General features: G+C 45.4%; 1 protein-coding gene across 5 annotated transcripts in view; it reads left to right on the top strand.

The window, feature by feature from the left end:
- The first annotated feature begins 34 nt into the window (after positions 1–34).
- ZFAT (zinc finger and AT-hook domain containing) overlaps positions 35–20,482 on the top strand; it is a 162,493-nt gene continuing 142,045 nt past the window's right edge. The window contains exons 1-2 of one of the 5 annotated variants that reach the window (XM_030553868.1): positions 35–264; positions 18,441–18,611. In XM_030553868.1, coding sequence (XP_030409728.1) covers positions 246–264; positions 18,441–18,611 — 190 coding nt within the window. In that variant the 5' untranslated portion in view covers positions 35–245. Of the gene's footprint in view, positions 265–9,782; positions 10,026–10,924; positions 10,953–11,907; positions 11,925–18,440; positions 18,612–20,482 lie in introns of those variants that run through there. The other 4 variants (XM_030553871.1, XM_030553866.1, XM_030553869.1 and 1 more) reach the window with 4 other exon arrangements.

The raw sequence follows: 20,482 nt of genomic DNA, 5'->3' as shown, positions 1-20,482 counted from the left end.
CCCTACCTTTCCCCTCCCCCTCTGCCCTCGCGCTCTCCGTGCGACGTCGCTGAGCAAGAAGCCGCCGTGTCGGACGCGGCAGATTCGCCATAATCCGCCACCTCGCTTTTCTGACCCCCATTAAAAATAATAATTTCACAAGCAGCGGGGAAGCCAGCGGGGCGCCCAGGTGGCCTAGTCGACTGGGACGGAAGTGCTTTAAAACCCGGACCTTTGCCTTATTTCACTACCACCCGCGACCGACTATGGAGGCTCCGGCTGCAGGTGAGCGGGGCGGCCCTGGTCTAAATGTGAGCAGCGGGGGAGGGGACCGCGCGCGCGGAGGGATCCTATCCCGGGAGGAGGAGGGGGGCGAGCATAAAAAGTAGACCCGTCCGGTAGCTGTTGAATTGTGATCTATCCGCGTGTGAAGTAGTTCCCGTACGTATTATTCCCACCGCCGGCATGGCCCCTCTTTCCTCAGCCACTGACCTCCCGGGAACTCTTCCAGCCCCCCAGGGCCGGCCTCATGGCAGCTGGGGTGGGGAGCCGCAACCCCAGCGCTAATTAACCCGGGGGGGGGCTGCGGCTCGCCAGCCCCCGAGCCTGTACCTGCCCCCCCCCGAGCCCCCAATCCCTCTGCTAGCCAAGCCAGCCCCCCTTTACTGCCCTTCGCGCCAGAGCCTGGGGGGACCGGCGGGCCTGCTGGCCACCTTCCTTTCCTTTCCTTTCCTTTTGGGGGGCAGGAAGAGAGTCTCCATGTGCCCCCTCTCTGTGGGGCGGGGCGGGACCGGCCCCTGCCCTGACACGGCGGGAGTTGCCTTTTCTAGGCAGCGGCCCGGGGAAGGTCCGCCCCCAGGAGGGTGGTGCAAGCCCACATAGGGGCAGGGGGAATCCCTTCCACTTGGGGAGGGGAGCCAGCCTTTCCCGTCTCTGACTGCCAAGCCTTGGCTTCAGTTCCCCACTCCCCCTCTCTGCCTATAGGAGCGAGCTGGGCAAGGAAGGGTGGTGAAGTGGGGTCCTGAGTTCCTCCCTGCTGCCTGGAGATGGTGGTGATGAGTCCCTCCACCCCTTCCCACTTCCTGTAGTGGATGGACTCAGACTGCCCAGTAGGGTTTTTGGCATGTAATTTACTCTTAAGGAAGAAGTGCTGCTAAGTCTCTGTAAGGAAGCTTCAGTGCTGTTAGAGGTATTAGAGCATTGCTTACCTTCAGATTCGTAAGGGTATCCTCGTCTACCGAAGCTAGTGGTCTAAACCAGGGGAGGGAATACTATGGCCTGTGGGACGGATCTGGTGCATCAGGGCTTTCAATCTGGCCTATAGGATTGCCAGCCCTGTGGTGCAGCGGGGATAAGGCAGGCTCCCTGCCTGCCCTGGCCCTGTTCCACTCCTGGAAGCAGCTGGCACCACATCCCTGCAGCTCCTGGGAGATGGGGGTGGGGGGGAAAGGGCTCTGTGCGCTGCCCTCACCTGCAGGCACCTGCCCCCCACAGCTCCCAATGGCCAGGAACAGGAAACCGTGGCAGCTGGAGCTTTGGAGGTGGTACCTGCAGGTAAGGGCAGCACGTGGTGGAGTCGCCTGCCCCATCCTGCCCCTAGGCGCTGCTGCTGGACATGCTGGCTACTTCTGGGAGTGGTGTGGAGCCAGGGCAGGCAGGGAGCCTGCCTTAGCCCTGCTGTGCACTGCTGCCACCCTGGAAACACTTGAGGTAAGCAGCACTGGGCTGGAGCCTGCACCCTGAACACCTCCTGCACCCCACATCCCACGCCCTGAGCCCTCCAGCCCCCTGCCTTGAGCCTCCTGCTGCATCCCAGCCCTGAGCCCTGTCCTGCACTTTGCCTCCCTACCCTGAGCTTCCTGCCACTCCTGCACCCCAACCCCCTGCCCTGAGCCTCCAACCCCCTGCTGCACCCCGCACCTCTCCTGCACCTCCTCCCTCACCTCAACCCCCCTCCCCAGCCCTACATTCATGGCCCTGCATATAGTTTCCCCACCCAGATGTAGTCCTTGAGTCAAAAAGTTTGCCTACCCCTGGTCTAAACTATTTGGAAGAGTGCCACAAAAAAAGGAAAAAGTAGTTTCTAATGTTCATGTGTGAAAAAACTTACAAAGGGGAGTAACTATAAAATGCCCTGCTAATGTGCGCTAAACTAGTGTCATTTTTTGTATTTCAAATGTTTATAAAAAAGGATGTTATGACTATCTTGTGCAAATAGCAGAATCAATCTACATAATGTTATGTGAGGACATAGATTAAAATTGGAGACATGCCCTGCATTTTGGCCTCAGTTCAATAATATTTGGGTGCCTTGAACCTGATTTTCGGCCAACTGTTGTGCAGAATGCCCACGGTTCCAGGTGATTTCAAGTAGAATTATGGATACTCTGCACTTCAAAAAGTCAGGTTTGATGCATCTCACGTAGGGTACCCAAAAATCAGAGGCCAGTTTTAAAGATGTTGGTTTATTTTCTTACGAGTGTCGTCAGTGTCTTTTGCTTCAGGACACAGTACCTTGCAGGATAGGGTCCCTAAAGTGTAGAATGCAGCACCTGTGTTTGGCCACAAGAGGTTGCTGCTAGAACATGGAATATAACTTTTGTTGTCTCTGAATGTAAGATAACTATAGCCTTGTAGAACATTTAGTTAGTTGGCACATGTTTTTTAAAATAATTATGTGAGAAAAGGTACATATAGTATAAACCAGATATTTATATCCTAGGATAGATATTTTGTTGGATCTTTTATACAGTTATCGTAATAGGATCTCTGCCAACTGTGTAATCAACTATCCTATATACTAAAAACTTAACTGTTGGTTATGTCCCTTGATAAGTAAACTGATCTCTTTAAACTGCAGCAGTGTGCATACAGACTTAATTTTCTTCTATGACTTTTTTCACTTGTCTATTTCAGCCATTTTTAGAAGAAAGTTTGATACATTTGATTCCTACCTAAATTGTTTCATGATCAGATGAAAGCAAGTACTAAGCATCAGTTTGCTTTGTCATCCTGACAGGCAGGAGCCTCACTTTCTGTATGTGATGAATAGGCCACATAAACTTTTCACTGTTTACATTTCCCATTGACAAGGTATATTGTAATGCTGATTTTGAGATGTGGCATTGGAGTTTTTAGACTTGAGTCATCCTGTCTAGACTAAACAAGTAATTAAATTTTTTTTCATCCAATTCTGAAGTCTGCATAGTTCTGGAAGAATGTTTTTTAGTTTTTTGATATATAATATATGAGGGAGAGAGACTTGAGAGACTTCGGGCTAGGTCCACAAAGATTCAAGGCATGTCAAGTAAGGCACCCAAAAGATAAGACATCCAAAATCATTGGCCGCTGTAGAAAATTTTGACATTATTGAATTAACCTTAAGGGACAGAATAGACCGATTTTTGTCTAATTTTAAAGACAGCTGTGCCCCATGCACAAAGCTGCCCAAGTTCTGATACCACAGAGCAGCTTTGAGCCTTAGTCTCGATGGGATTCACAAACTAAATGTTCTCTCGCTTACCTTGCCATCAGGGCCTGATCCCAGAAATGAGATCAGAGCATACCTGACATGCAAAAAGTATGGTGGTTCCAGTCTCTTATACCTAGTAGCTCAAAAGATGGAATTCTCAAGTGGGATACTCAGGATCAAGTCCCCACTCTGTCTGATTGGGAGTAGGGATTCGAACCCAGCTCTCACATCTCCTTGCTGAATGTCCTAATTATTGGGCTATAAGGTACCTTTGGGTTTTTCTTTATCCCTCCTGTTGAAACTGTTCCACTTTGTATAAGGCACTTAAACATTGATTGCATCAGGGATTGGAACCTGGGTTTCCCAGGTGAGCAAGTTAACCACTAGGTTAGAGAGTCATTTTCACTTTCTCTGACCCATACACCCCACCACCTCCTCTCAAGTCTCCCACATTCCAAGGCGGATTAAATTACAGTGAGCTAAGGGTATGGCTACACTTGCAGCTATACAGCGCTGCTGCGGGAGCGCTCCCACGGCTGCACTTTGAAGTGCGAGTGTGGTCACGGCGCCAGCGCTGGGAGAGAGCTCTTCCAGTGCTGCAGGTACTCCACCTCCCCGTGGGGATTAGCTTACAGTGCTGGGAGCCACACTCCCAGCGCTGGGGCACTGTTTACACTGGCGCATTGCAGCGCTGTAACTTGCTGTGCTCAGGGGGGTGTTTTTTTTCACACCCCTGAGCGAGAAAGTTGCAGCGCTGTAAAGTGCCAGTGTAGCCAGGGCCTAAGATCACTTTAAGTGAGAGCATCTACATGAGGATTTAATGCTCTTTAACTTCCTCACATTGCCTTTTGGACCTTTAGTTGATTCGTTATAACTTTCCTGAGAGTCCCTGTGTAGATAAGCCCTAGGACTCCCAGAGTTGCCACTAAATGTAATGTAGACAAGGCTTTTGTAAGAATCAAGAGGAAATATGGCACTGTTTAGTGTCCTACAGCATGTGTAGCATTTTTAAACTTCTTGCTGAAGCTTTACTTGTGCAGAGCTTACTGATTAGAAACAATGAAATGATGATTTTCACCACACCAAAGAAAGAGAACTAAAAATAGTTAATGCCAGTATTTTCCCTCAATTTATAACTCTAAAATGTTAATGGGTGGTGGTGGGAAGGAAAGGCCTGAAGATCAAATCTTTGGCTAAGTGTCTGCTCTTGAGGCAAATGTATGGGTAACTGACGATCATACTTGTTCCCAGCTCCTTTTTTGAAGGATGGAAAAATACAATTGGCACAATTAGTTGCATTTCATCAAGATTATGAAATACTGCAGATTGCCTAAAGGTATAAAAATAAATATATTAGCATATTTCACAATATTTTGAAGAAAGTCTGACTTTTCTTTGTGTATCTATTTTAACCTGCTTATATTCTATGTGGAATACCCTGACTACACAATGACTCAGTTGGAAGCCAACAAAAAACCCACAGCTACATAGTAACACATTTGAATACAGATGGCAAATATGCAGAAAATAGTGCTCCTCTCTGACAAGCCGAGCAGGGTTTGATGCCATTTTTCTTATGTCACTTTTGTTAATGGATTCAGAGTTGGAAGGGAATAGTATAATATGTGATACTGCATATATTATAATTCTGTATATGTGCAGTTCAAAATATAAGTCTATTAACTTAATACATCACGAAGTTATTCAGTTTTTTTATGTTCAACTAAAATTATTGGCCCTGTTACTTGTTACTCTTGTGTTAAATACTAGCATGAAACTTGGATACTTCTTGTTTGAGCTAAAGTAGTTACACCAAGGAAAAAATTGTATATATTCATGTGTGAGTCCCCTCTCCTCCCTTTCTGGAAAACCCTATAATACCGCCTGCAGTGACTCAAGACTGTGAGTACCAACCTCAGGGTAGATAGTTAAGAGCAAGGACACAAATCCCAAATTAGATTGTGAGTTCTATACTTAGGCCTTGTCTACATTGCACAGTTTTGTTGTCAAAAGGCAGTTTTTTGCTGACAAAACAGTGGAGGTGTACATGCTACAAAGCTACTATTGGAGGCAAAACTCTGCTGTTTTGATGACAAAATAAAACCACCTTGAGAAGAGGCATAGAGCTTTCTGTGGTAGAGTTAGTGGCAAAGCATCAGCTGCTGTTCGTTATGTTAACTGGCCTTCCCTAGTATCCCACAAGGCCCACCACCGTGACCGCTATGCTTACTGTTTTGAACTTGGCTGCCCTGCAGGTATGCGCCCCTCACCTGTCAAAGCTCCAGGAGGCTTTGACATTCTTCAATGTGGAGAGCTCTCAGAGCTGTTGAGGAGGCTGTTGGAGAATTCAGAGGGAATCACAGACCATCAATATGGAATTGGCAGGCAGGCAGAGCAGACTGTTGCTGCAGGGATGAGGGTGGGAAGAGACTGCTGTGTAGAGCCAGGGGATGTTGTGGGGGGCATCCCCCTCCCCCAGGATCAGTTACCCAGGCTGCTGTCTAAACTTAAAGAGACAGTGTGCTGACATACTCTCCCCCAGTACACATGCACTTCCCCAGTGCACACTGTCTTTCTCACATATGCACTTCCCCCCCACTACAGTCTCTCACATGCTTCCCCAATACACACTTTGTTTCTCTCTCTCCACCTGCCCCCCACCCCCACACTCCTTCCCTCCCTCCACACTTCAGTTGAAAAGCGGCTGGCAATCTAGAAGGATGCCCATGGAAAGATGGGATTGAGAAACCTCCATCATGTGACGCTTTACCTGGCCCATGAGGTATTGCAAACCCTTTCCAACAAACCCTGCAGCCAGTTGCATAGTGGGATAGCTACTCACAGTGCACTGCTCTCTGTGTTGATGCAAGAGCTGCTAGTGTGGATGCGCTCTGCTTACACAAGGAGCATAGTGTGGACATGCAACAGCGGTTTAATTAAAGCAGCATAACTTTTGTCAACAAAACTCTAGTGTAGACAAGACCTGAGATGTCCCCAACCAGTTATCAAGTGTGAGCTCCTCAGGCACTAAATCTGTCTTAATATGGAGTTACAGACAGTCCCCTTGGGTACTCCAGCCACCCATGTGAGCATACCTTTGTGATAGATGGTCTCACACCAAGAATAAGAGCAATATTCAGGTTACTCCCATCCCAAAGGACCAGTCATGTACCCCAAGTCAGTTGCACCTGAGATCTTACCCCAAACACAACACTTGTAGCCAATCCTATAATAAACTATAAAGATTTATTAAATAGAAAAAGGAAACCAGAGAATTATTTACAAAATTAAAACCGGTAAACATAGATACACAAATGAGTTGCAATCTTACATTTAAAAAGGTAATAAAAGCTGCTGTAATCAGACTTATATGTTGTTTAGGGCTAATTCACGCTAAGCCACTGAGGATCTTTCTTTTATGCTGAGAAACACTTTGCCCCACAGAGTCCAAGCAGCACACAAATATCAACTTCCTTTTCTTTGTAGTTTTATCCCACTCCTGCTGAGCTGAGCTGCAAACTCAGCTGATGGCAGGGGTCTACTTGCATGACTTGCTTTCACAGGGAGGAGAGCAGAACAACAGAAGTATTTTGTCCTCTTGTTGATGGTATGTAGGGATAGTCCAACTGCAGTGTGCCACACTAGTTTTTCTGGTGTCAATAAACTTTTTGTTTTGGAAAGGGTGTAACACTTTCTATTGAAGATCAGCCCTTCTTACTAATTAATATCTCTCTCCTGTATAGTGATTTACCTGGTCGCAGAGGCTCACAAAACATATGTTCAAATATTACCTGAGGGATACAGATGTTGTGAGATTAATGCATGCAGCAACTCACAGGTGGGAAGCGGCAGCCAGGACATCCCTCGGCCCGCGCCGCTTCCCACAGCTCCCATTGGCCTGGAGTGATGAACCGCTGCCAGTGGGAGCTGCAATTGGCTGAACCTGTGGACACGGTGGGTAAACAAACTGGCCTGACCCGCTGGGGGCTTACGCTGGTGGGCCACGTGCCGAAGGTTGCCGATCCCCCACTATAGAGTCTAAACACATTCTTATAATTCAAATCCTTTTTTTAACTATCTAACACACAGTTGAGCCAGAGTGTTCTAGCTATGTATTTGTCAGCGTTCAGTTGAGACATGGGGATCTTGGCATGAGCTGGCACTGGTCTGCCAGAGTCACAAACCCACAGATTGTAATACGAGGGGTTTGGAGCTGAAAATCTCCTTTTTGTGTGTAAGTAGTTGTTACTAAAAGCATAATTTTGTAAGGAGAGCTATGCGTCCACCTTTTGGTATAATGAAAAGCATCAGTTCTATTTCACATGAGTTTTGAACATCAATCCTTTTACGTTTATTTGCTCAGTTAGTGATCCTCATGTTAGTGTATTATCATTTTTCCTATTACAATGTAAAACTGCAATATGAATTATAATTCTAGCCTTATTATATTGTGTTCAACCAGCTGCAGATTTTAGGTCAGCAGTGGTGTGTATGTGTAGGAATCAATGCCAAAATAGCAAAGTTTTGTGTTTGTGTAGCATATAGCACAAAGTATAGAAAGAAATTGATTACTTAGGGCAGTGGTCCCCAACGCAGGGCCTGCGGGCTTCATGGCACCCGCTGGGGCATCTATGTGCACCCATGTAGTGTCCGGCGGATGAGCATCCGCCAAAATACCGCCGAGAAGCAGCGTCATCCAGAGGCGCCGCCACCGAAATCCAGCTGATTTTTGACAGTATTTGGGTGGTGACGCCTCTGGATGGCACTGCTTCTCGGTGGCATTTCGGCAGCGACACCTATTGACGTTCTCAGCTGCATTTCGGCAGAGGCTCATCCGCTGACCACAGTCCTCGGTGGCTCGGCACCAGATGAAAAAGGTTGGGGACCACTGACTTAGGGGTATGTCTACACAACAAAGAAAAACCTGTGGCTGACCCATTCTGTCCAACTTGGGCTGTGGGCTCTTTCATTGTGGTGTAGACTTCTGGGCGTGGCGAGAGCCTGGGCTCTAGGCTACTGACAGGGGAGTCTCAGAGCTCGGTCTCCTGTTTGAGCCTGGAATTATACACAGCAACGAAACAGCCCCACAGCTCGAGCTCCATGAGCCCTAGTTGGCTGGCATGGGCTAGCTGTGGATTTTTCTTTAGACCCACCCTTAGTGTTTTGCATTGGCATGGTCTGCTGGTAGATGAGTTATAATTGGACCATATTGCACGGGGCAGTATTGGTACAGTATTCATGTACACAGTGAGAACACTGATATAGTGGCAGACGTTAATTTGCAGTAATATATAGGTGTTTGCAGAATATTTAAAATTCCTGCTTAGTTGTCATACATGTGAGTTCTCTGTGCAGTAGTTAACATGTTAAGCTGTATAATGGTGAAGCTCTGTGGGATCTGTTCTTCACTCAGTCCACAATCATAGCTGCTTTTACAGGTCTGAGTGCTGAGAGAGATTTGGAGCTGTAGCTCACAATGAGAAACTTAGACCTGTTGGAGGAGGGATAGCAAGAATATTGTTGCCAAAAAAAATTTGTTACGTAGTTCCAATTATTTTGTGTTTGTGATTAACATTTTATTAAGCTCAGAAGAATCTCTTCTCATTCTTGGCTAATCCCACAATATTTTTAGGCTGTACTCTCTGGATGTGCATGAAGGCAAAATGGAATTTGCATGCAGTGGTTTTAGATTTCCTGTTTGAAAACCCTTAAAAGTGCTTTTATAGGTCTTTTAGCTAAAGATCGAGTTATTGAATGTTATGTTTTATGTCGTTTAGTCTGTGCTCAAAACCCCTGGAATAGGGTGAGTAGGGGTGCTGTGTCCACGCTAGGTAGCCCAAGTACTTGCCTGCCTATCTCTGCAGGAGTGAGGACGCTGGGAGGAGCTGACCTTGGGGAATTAGGGAGGAGTAGAATGATTGAGGAGTGGAGAGCTAGGAGGAGCTGGAAAGGAGCAAAGGGCAGCTAGGAAACAAGGTATGGGGAACTGAACCAGAGTCATGACTTTGGGATTCAGTGGGAAGTTGGGAGATGCTGAAGCTGGAGAGCTGCCTGCTGTATTGCTGGAGTAGAGGCCTTTGATCTGTGGCTAAGGCCTTGTGTACACTGGCTTTGTTTTCATTGCCAAAAAGGTGTGTGTTTACAGTGACCTAACTGTCTCGTTGTGAAATCTTAGTGGAGACAAGGCACTGTAGCTTTTACTGTGATGTAGTTAGGCAAGCTCATGTGTGAGAGGGGCATAGTGTTGACCTCGCCTGCTTAGATCATGGTTAAAAACTACCAAGTTGTGTCTACTAAGATTTTCCAGCAAGATAGCTAGTACATGTTAATTATCTCACTGTAAAATACAAACTGAAAAGCCACCTTTTTTGACCCTGAAGGCAAAGTCTTAGCTTTTAACTCAACCTGCTAACTTGTACGAAAACTACAAACTGCTTTGTCTTCACTAGGATTTTAATTTGAATAAAGAACACACTTTTTGCACACTACAGCCAAGGCATAAATGGAAGAATGGAGAAGCAGGGTTGTGGGAGGTGCAAGAAAACAAGTACCCTGTGGCGGAGTGGATGTGTAGGTGAGTGAGTATAGAGAAGTGTGCGTGTAATTTAAGAGTATGTGGTCAGGTATAGAGAGGGAAGAGTAAGAGGAGTTAATAGAGAGTATAAAAGACATTGGGGAGGGGAAAGAAAGGGGAATATTGAAATGGCACATATATGCTAGGAAGCAAATGAAATAGTGGAAATGAAGAATGGTATAAATTAAGGAAGGAAAGCGTTACTAGACAGAAGAAAAAATTGGACTGAAGGAACTATGATAGAACCTCAAAGATATGAACAACAGAGTTAGAGACTGACCGTCAACCGGACACCATGTGGAATGGGAAGTAAGCAATCAGGCAGCAGCAGAGACAAACAAACAGTAAATACTATATTGTGGCTGTATTGCATCTTAAAAGTAGGCACATCTGTCCCTGCCCCCTACTCGCCACCTGCAGGGCAGTCACTTACAGGTAGGAGGTGAAGACACTGAATTTCACAGGCACAGATGTGCAGCAGGCAAAGCAGGAGTAGTGCTGGGGACAGGTTTGCAGCTTTCCTGTAAGCCAGGGCACATTCGCCCCCTCAGAAGAAACTTCCCGAGCTCCTGCTGGAACCTGGCCTGGAGTGTTTGCAGCTGGAGCTGGGCCCAAGCTCCTGCCTGCATGCTCAACTCTGGAGGAGCAGCTCAGTTTTGAAGGCCACAGCCTGCACTGGGTGCCTGCTGATACTGTGGTGCCCCAGTGTGCCTCACTCATCACCTTTGCAGCCGGGGGTAGACCGAGCTGCCTATGCATATCCCCCATTGCCAGGCAGCCACTTACTGGTAAAAAGAACAGGTGTACTTGTGGCACCTTAGAGGCTAACAAATTTTTTTCAGCATGAGCTTTCGTGAGCTACAGCTCACTTCTTCGGATGCATAGAAAGGCTTCAGACTAACACGGCTGCTACTCTAAAACTTACAGGTAAGAGGTGAAGATGCTGAAGTTAGCAGGCACAGCTGTGAGCCATAAGCGCCGATGCCATAGGTGTTCCGGTGCTAGAGCACCCAGGGGGAAAAATTGGTCTGCACCCACCTGCAGCTGCCCGCCCCAGCTCACCTCTGCTGCGCCGCCTCCTCCTTCCCTGAGTGCACTGCATCCTCACTTGTCCCCCTCGCTCCCAGCGCTTGCCGTGAGGGGGGAGGGTGGGGAATGCGTGCGCTTGGGGAAGAGGCAAAGGTATAATGTGATCTTGCAAGCACTTGGGCATATGTCTACATTTAAGTATGTGCCTAAGTGCATGCAGGATCAGGGTCTTAATCCTGAGGTTAGGTTTGCATTTAATTATGGAGTTACATTTGCCTTTGACTCCTACAGAACTGCAAGAAGTATTATTAGATATATATGTTTTAAAATATTGGCTCTGCTGATAATTTTAGCTAATTACTTGGGATACATATTACCATGATTTGTTTGATGTATTGGTATGTGGTATGCCTTATGGAAAATGGCACCTTGGGTGAAGCTGGAGGTTGAGCAGGGTGGGGATGGAGCTTGTCTGGGGGCAGAGTGAGGTGGGGAAGCGGGGGCTGGGGCAGAGTGGTGGAGCGGAGGTGCAGGTGGAGTGGGTGATGGGGGTGGACTGGGGCTGGAGTCGGAGCTTGGGGTGAAGCTGAGTGTAGGAGGACGGAGCAGAGATGCAGGCAGCACAGAGGATGGGGGCGGACCAGGGCTGGAGACAGATTGTGTCTGTGAGCTGAACAGGCCTGGGGGGCGGAGCCAGACGAGGGCAACAGGGAGCGGGGTTCTTACTGTAACACCCTCTTGACAGCACATACCTCCCATGGTGCCAACGTTTGACTACTCCTAAGGCTAGCCTTGTATGTGTAAATATATATAGAGATAATATGCCTCTTTCTTTCTGCCCAGGAATACCTCTGGAAGAGTTTAATTTCAGTGAGTTTTTTCCTTTATAAAATATATTAAAACGGTTACAATTTGGTTAAAATATTTCTAGACTGTTCCGATCACACAATCACCATATTTTGTGATCATATCTCAACCATGGTTTTTTTTTTTTTAATTAAGGATTGCTGTAGCTTTGAAAAGTGTTAAGCTAAGTGTTACCTGTTTGAGTCAATCTTTTTTGTGGTGCTTTAAATCAAAAGGTAGGGATGCTGTCTTGTATTTAGTGGAGGGAGTCAGGAAGCCTGGGTTCTGTGCCAGGGTATGCAACTTGCTGTATAACCTTAGGAAAGTCACTTAATCTCCTTGTGCCTTATGCTTGATAAGTAAAATGGAGATATTTTTCAAACATGAACTAATTAAGCATTACCACATCTCTGGGAGTTAGGAAGATGCTTGAGATATTTGGAAGAACAATATGAAGAAAAAGTATAGAAACAGTTTGTTTATAAATTTTATTTGTTACCTGCTTAATGTGAATGTTAACTTAATGTTAATGCTTTATTTGTTAGCTTGTAATGTTGGGGGGTTTGAAGGAGTGTTTTTTTTGGTTTGTTTTTGTTTTGAATTAATTTTGGCACTTTTTAAATTTTAAAATTTATATTTAAAATTTAGGTTTACATCACTTGATGCTTATTGAGTATTCAAATAACATAGCTATCAATTATATTTAGCAAACTGAATATTTCTTAATATTTTTGGCTGATATTCATATTATTTGTTTACGGTATACTTAATTGATTTACAGTTTCTTTGGTTCTCTGCATACTTAATTTCTGTCTAATTAGTTGCTCTGTTGACTTTCCACCTGATTCATTATCCACTGCTTAATCATTGATTCTGTGCATACATAATTGACTTGCTTATTTGATGCTTTACACTTAATTGACTATTTAATTAATCGCCCTGTTGCTTCACCACCTAATTAGCACCTGGTTGATCAATTGTCAGTTGCTTACTCATCACCTAATTGTTTAAGAACTATGATCAGCACACTTATTCTTCTGCTGTCTGGACCCAGCCCTCCTCCTCTGTCCATTCTCCTAACATTCTCCTTGTTTTCACTTCTCTACTCCAGTTCTATTGCCTTATATTTCTCCTGTTAATTCCCCATCCTGCTTCTGCATTCTACTCTGTAACATTTCCCCATCACCACAATCCACACTCTTTACTGCCACCCTTTCTCTCCTTTGGCTCCATATAGTCCAACTTTGCCTTCACTTTACTGTGTTCGTACCCCTTTTTTTATATGATGTCTGATATTATCTTGTAAGCTCCTTGAGGGAGACCCTGTTTTTTATTATTATTCCCAGACACTTATCTCACTTTTGGGTTCTGTAAAAAATACTATTATTATTTGACTGTTTGTTTATGCACTCAGTAGTGTTCTACTAGTAGCTGGTCACTGCTTCTCTAGGACTCTTGCTGTTCAGAGCGAAAGGGGAAAAAGATGACCCCAAAGATACTTACCAGGAAAATTTAAGAAGGGATGAGGAGGCAGCAGAAAGGGGTCAATCAGTCAGTTCTTCTTTTCCCCAACGGTTCAGGAAGGGGAGAGCATACCAAATGGAATCTGGTTATCAACTGGACAATAATAAGACCCCAGAAAGTGAATGTTATCTGAATATTGGAGCATTCATCTCTCTCTAATGGTCACTGCATATTAACATTTTTGTTTAATGTTCATAGGTATTTTTACTCTGCATAGTATGAATCTTAAATACATATTTACATTTAGAAAGAACAGTTTTGACCTGCTGGGTAAATAATATGCTTCATCTTAAAAAAGTGAATACATATTAAGCAAGTAGAGTGGAGTCTTTTCCGTGGAGAATTTCTATCATGTATATAATATGCATTTTAAAAAATTGCCATAATATGTATGTGCCCAAGACTGCAGAATGGCTGGGAAGGAGCCATACTGATCTTCTGAGGACACATTATATGCTTTAAATAACTGCCTACATGCATAAGCTAGTGAAACATAATTTTAAGAGTTTTCCTGCAACATAAGGATGTTAAAGGAGTTGTAGATGTATGCTCTGTGCATTAGTTTGAAAATAATGCAACTGTCTCCAAAGATGAGATGAGAGGATGCTCTCATTTAAAAAAAAAACCAGCAAAAAAACAAAAATCCACACACAAAGACAAAACAAATACAACCGTCGCCCTCACCCCACGCAAGAGTAAAAATAATGCACACAAAAGTCTAGTAGCAGAGGGGAGGCTATCCAGTTTATTGCACTGAATGCAGCATATATGATACTTCCTGGGGGAATTCTGTGCTACTATGCAATGCAGAATTTTGCAGAGATTTCCTTTCTGACATAAATGGGCTGCAGTGCTACTGGCTACCACTAGGGGCACTGGACCTGGGAGAGCTCGCAGTTAGAAGACATTGGTGGTGGGGGTGGGCAGGGATGAGAAAAGAGAGTTCCTGGCAGCTGCAGTTACCCACATGCCCTGAGGGAAGGAGACAGTGTCCTGCAGGAAACTCCACACAAGCCTGGGACCCAGCAGCAGGCTGTTTCTCCCTCTGGATCTCTGGGTGATAGGGGGATGTGTATCTGGGATGGTGGGGAATGGAGGGGGGCTGATGTCTGTCCTGGGGGACCATAGCTGAGCTCAGGGAGGGAGAGGGGTGGCTGCCTGGCCTGGGGGGGGGCCATGTTTGAGCTCTGGAGAGTAGAGGATGTTTGTCTGGTCTGGGGCGGGGGCATGGCTGGACTCGGGTGGGGGGGTTGTGGGTGTTTGACCGCCTGGCTGGGCTCGTGGGGAGGAGGGCGTGAAACAAGAACTGGATTGTCATAAGGGTTTCTTTAACTCTCTACTCCTGGGGGAAATTTTGTGTTTGTATTGTTACAGACATACTTGTTGACAGGTATTTTGAAATAAATTACCAAAATAATTGAAACTGATATGATTATGTAATGTTATTTTGACAAATAAAATTTGCAGAATTTTAAAATACTGGGTGCAGAATTTTTAATGTTTTGACTCAGAATTCCCCCAAGGTGGCATACATGTACATTAGGGCCATGAGCTATTTGCACAAAGAGACTGAGTATGGGCTCTTGAGACCAGAGTGACAGAACTGGAAGAATTAAGGGAAACCGAGAAATACATAGGAGAGACTTTCTGGGACACAGTAGAGCAGTCCCACCCCAATCTGATGTTCTCTGTGCTTTTGAGGAGAATGAAAGTCTTGGAGAAAGACAACATCAAGCTAGAGCAGAGATAAATGATCCCATAGTTGGGACCGTCCTTCCAGATGATATTATGGTATTCTCTTGCCCTGAGGATACCTCTCCAGGGGAGGGAACCCCTGTTATTAGGAAAGGCCAGGTAATAGTAATGGGGGATTCAGTTGTTAGAAATATAGATAGTTGGGTTTTTGATGACCAGGAGAACAACATGGTGAATTGCTTGCTGGGTGCAAAGGTTGCAGACTCTTGAGATATCTAGACAGGCTTATGTACAGTGCTGGGAAGGAGCTGGAGGTCATGGTACACTTAGGACCAGTGACATAGAGAAGTAGGAGAGTGGCCGTGGAAGCCAATTTTAGGCTGCTAGATAAGAGATTAAAGACCAGGACCTCCATAATAACATTCTCTGAAATGCTTCCATTTCCATGCGCTGGGCCACTTAGACAGGCAGAAGTGCAGGTCTCAATGTTTGGATGAGACGATGGTGATCGCAGGAGGGATTTATGTTGATTAGGAAGTGGGGAACCTTTTGGGAAAGAGGAACCTATACAGGAAGGCTGGGCTCCACCTAAACCTTGGGTTCCCAAACTTGGTTCACTGCTTGTTCAAGGTAAGCCCCTGGCGGGCCACAAGACATGTTGTTTAGCTGAGTGTTCGCAGGTACGGCAGCTCGCAGCTCCCAGTGGCCGTGGTTCACCATTCCAGGCCAAAAGGAGCTGCAGGAAGTGGTAAACAAAGTGACTCACGGCCCGCCAGAGGCTTACCCAGAACAAGCCGCGAGCCAAGTCTGGGAACCCCTGACCAAAACCAAAACAGAAGCAGATTGCTGGCATGTAAAGTTTAAAAGGTCATAGATAGGGACCTACCAAATTCATGGTCCATTTTGGTCAATTTCATGGTCATAGGATTTTAAAAATAGTACATTTCATGATTTCAGCTATTTAACTCTGAAATTTCACTGTGTTGTAATTGTACGAGTGCTGACCCAAAAAGGAGTTGTCGCAGGGGGTGACGAGGTTATTGTAGGGGGGGTTGTGGTACTGCTACCCTCCTTCTATGCTGCTGCTGGCATCAGTGCTGCCTTCAGAGCTGGGCAGCTGGAGAGCAGTGGTTGCTGGCCGGGAGCCCAGCTCTGAAGGCAGCACTGCCGCCGCCAGCAGCAGCACAGAAGTAAGGATGGGATGGTAGGGTATTGCCATCCTTACTTCTGTGCTGCTGCCTGCAGAGCTGGGCCCTCAGTCAGCAGTCGACACTCTCCCGCTGCCCAGCTCTGAAGGCAGCAGCGCAGAGATAAGGGTGGTAGGGTATGGCATTGCCACCCTTACTTCTGCGCTGCTTCTGATGGGGCACTTTCTTCAGAGCTGGGTGCCTGGCCAGCAGCCGCCACTCTCTGGCCATGCAGCTCTGAAGGCAGTGCAGAAGTAAGGGTGGCAATAACATGATCCCCTCTAAAGTAACCTTGTGATCCCCCGCAACTCCATTTTAGGTCAGGACTCCCAATATGATAAATTCTGATCTCCCCTGTGAAACCAGTATAGTACAGGGTAAGAGCACGCAAAAGACCAGATTTCATGGTGGGGAGACTAGATTTCATGGTCCATGATGCATTTTTCATGGCCCTGAATTTGGTAGGGCCCTGGTCGTACAGGAGTTTTTAAACTAACAGCTAGGGCAGGGGCGCATTAGGTTTTGTAGATTGTGTGGAGGGCTGGTTAGGGGAGGAGGTCATGGCCTGGCCCCACCTCCTATCTGCGCCCCCCTCTCCCCCAGGACTTCTGCCCCATCCAAACTTCCCCGCCTCCGGTTCCCTGACGGCCCCTCTGGGATCCCTGCGCCATCCCCCCTCCACCAGCCCCCGCTCCCTGTCCCCTGACTGCCCCAGGATTCCTGCTGCCCCATCCAACTCCTCTAATTTCTGATGGCCCGCCCCGGCACCCATGGCCCATCCAACCACCCCTTCTCTCTGTACCCTGACTGCTTCTCCATCCAACCCCCCTCCTTCCTGACTGCCCCCCCGAACCTCTGCCCCCACTCAGCCCCCGTTTCTCCCCCGACCATCCCAACCCCTATTCACACCCCTGCCCCCTGACCACCACTCCAAACTCAACTGCCCTCTATCCAACTCCCCCTGCTCCCTGCCCTCTCACTGCACTGCCTGGAAAACCGGTGGCTGGTGGCACTACAGCCTCGCTGTCCGGCTGGAGCAAGCCACGCTGTCATTGCCGCTGCCACCACCACGCAGCACAGAGCACTGGGTCAGGCTGGGCTCTGCAGCTGCATTGCCCGAGAAGCTCACAGCCCAGCCACCCAGAGCGTTGCGCTGGCAGCGGAGTGAGCAAGCTGAGGCTGCGGGCAAAGGGGAACAGTGGGGGAGGGGCCAGGAGCTAGCTCCCCGGGCCAGGAGCTCGGGGGCTGGGCAGGACGGTTCTGCAGGCTGGGTGTGGCACGTGGACTGTAGTTTGCCCACCCCTGAGGTAGGGGAAAGCTGACTTGTATGGCGAAGCTCATGCGGTGATCAGTGGGATACAGTAATACCAGGATACAAAATAATAGTAATGACAGAGTAGGTTGCACGGGAGGAATACAGGGAGTGGCACTGTATGTGAAAGAAAACAGAGTCAAATATAGTAGAAATCTTAAATGAATCACACAATACCATAGAGCTTGAAAAATGTACCAAACACCTACCAATTGGAAGGTTAGACCTACTAGTTAGAGGCAGATACAAAGGATAAGCGAGTGGGAAGCATCTAGGGAAGTGAGTGGGAGGTGAGGTCCAGGTGCATAAACCCCATATGACTCTCAGCTTCACTTGCTGTACAGAGCTGTTAGCTGAAGGTAAGATGCTGGGATATTTATCTGGGTACTGTCCCAGAAATCTGTTCAGGACACCATCTTGTATCGTCTTCTGACTAGTAGGTGTCTGATAAACTTGAAGTGGAATCCCTCATTGATACTGAAAAAGAAAAGGAGCTTTTATTTCTTTTGCCCCTTGGAAAGCCTCCTTGCTGTGTGTGTGCGCGCGTGTCTCTGTCCATCTCTCCATCCATCCATATCTCTCTTCTGGCTGTGAGGAGATGCGAGGAAAGTGTTGTCCTTTACTTTGCTCTTGATCTACCTAATATTATTGTTTTTCTATAAAATACTAATTTAAAACTATAATGCAGTCCTTCTCGCAGTTGATGATTAGCTGGTTTGGGTAAACAAAATAAAAAAAATTAATCTGAGTGACTAGTAGGTTTTTAAGTACACTGTTGATGTCAGAACTGTTAATGATTCTCTCTTTCTCTCTCTTTTACAGGAATCAATTCCATCTTCATGTGTAAACTTTGTAACTTATTTTCGCCGAATCAGTCAGAACTGTTGTCTCACGTCTCTGAGAAGCATGCAGAAGATGGAATTAATGTGGATGACATTGTTATTCCTCTCAGACCACTTACAGCACCCACAAATGCAAGCAAAAGTGGAGAAGGTACTGGCACAAATTGACAGGGATGCAATTTCCAATTACCAATTTAATTAAAAAAAATGTGCTGTGATGACTAAATTGTCTATAGTTACATGACTTGTTTCTGTAGAGATCAGTTTTCATTACTTAAAACTGAGCTTTGTTCAGTACAAAATAGATAGGAAAAGGGACTTGGAAAAACTTAACGTGGTATAGGATGATTATATTGGTTTATTGATTTTTAAATGTCAAGTGTTTCTGACCCTCTCTCCTGAAGCTTTAATTTGGAGCTTTGTGACTAACATTGTCTAGCACCAACAGTGGAAACAGTTAAATTTGCTTAGACAATCAGCCAGCACATCAGCAAAAAAAGAATCTACAGACTTTGCCAAGGTGGCTGATAGAATGTTGCCTCAAGATGTCTTTCTAACTCTGTGTGAGTTCCATTTCAGATATTATCACTCTATGCAAAGATGAAAATAGCGTGATTCATAATTTATAATTGTGCATAGACACTAGTGCTATTACATTAAGCCATCCAGTAGTCAAAGGTCGAATTAGTTACACAAAATAATTATCATCAGCTGCCCATGGTAACAATGTAATTTCTTCCACTGCTGAGAGTAATTGCAAATTTTTGTGATAATGTGGGGTTTAAAATAATTCAGATTTCATGATAATACGTTCTTTCTTGATCCCTAGCGGACAACTAGTTTATTTTTTTGGCTAATCCTTTATTTTACAAAACCACCAAGATTTTATGAATACCTGGTCATGTGATTGCTAAATTCTGTCCAGAGTATATTAAAAACATATTTTTAAAAAATACTGAAGCCAGTTTAATACTTTTCATATCTATAGTATATGCAATGGTAGGTCTTCATTTACTAACCAGCAGTCTAGATTGGTGACTTTATTATTGGGTTAAATCTACACAGAATGATGATCTCAGACATGCAGAATACATCTTTCTTTGTCATAGTTTTGTACCCAGTAACCCTTCACAAATTGTAGATAGTATCTCTGAACACAGTGAAACTTGCCTCCATTTTTATAATACATATGTATTTTTTAGTACAGTATTTAGTTCTGTGTGGCAGGGACTGTCTGCATTTTGTGTCTTGTAAGGAGCTAAACACGCTCTCAGTGCTTAACAAATAATAAATAATAAATAAATAAAGAGGTATCAGACTTATGCAGCTTTACTTAAGTAGTGTTGGCATCACTACTTTGCATATCTAATTATGAGGAAAAGTAACAGCTGTGCTATTTTTTAAAGTTGTCTTCTCATAAAGCTGTCTGAATAATTCTTTTTTGTTAGCCTTAATTTATTCTATCTAGACCATATGGCTGCAGCTTTTTCAAATTACATACAACTCCTAACACCTATAAGAATATTTGTCTTCTTAAGTGAGTTCCCCATAACGTAAAAAGATTTTCAACCCACAAAAGTATTTGCTCCTCTACTTTAGATAGCACAGGCTTTTTGTTGTTGTTTCCAGTATTCTGATGGAAAATGTAGGATATTCATAGTACTCTTCACTGGAGTGATGTAAGGGATTTTGTGGGAAATATTCCTTCATGACATTGTTTTGCTCTCCTGTAGTGACATCTACAGTGGACAAGGGAATGAACAGAATTTTATAGGAAAAAAGTGCTCAGTAAGCCCTGATGTGCTTCTCTTCTGTGTACTTCAGCCCGGTTAATACTATAACAGATGTGACTGGGTATGACTGAGGGCTGGTAATCTAGAAATGACAATCTCTTCAAATGCTTGTTGAGTGGTATACAACAACATTGTACTTTGCTAGACAGCATGGTCTGCATTGTAAGAATAGGAAAAAACCAAAGTTATCACAGGTGCCTGAGTTGGTGAATGTTGAGGTTTTACTGAA

This window comes from Gopherus evgoodei, chromosome 2 (genome assembly GCF_007399415.2).
Source record: "Gopherus evgoodei ecotype Sinaloan lineage chromosome 2, rGopEvg1_v1.p, whole genome shotgun sequence".
NCBI lineage: Eukaryota > Metazoa > Chordata > Testudines > Testudinidae > Gopherus > Gopherus evgoodei.
The sequence above is the reverse complement of the archived record's forward strand: the minus strand, read 5'-3'. Positions and strand labels throughout refer to the sequence as shown.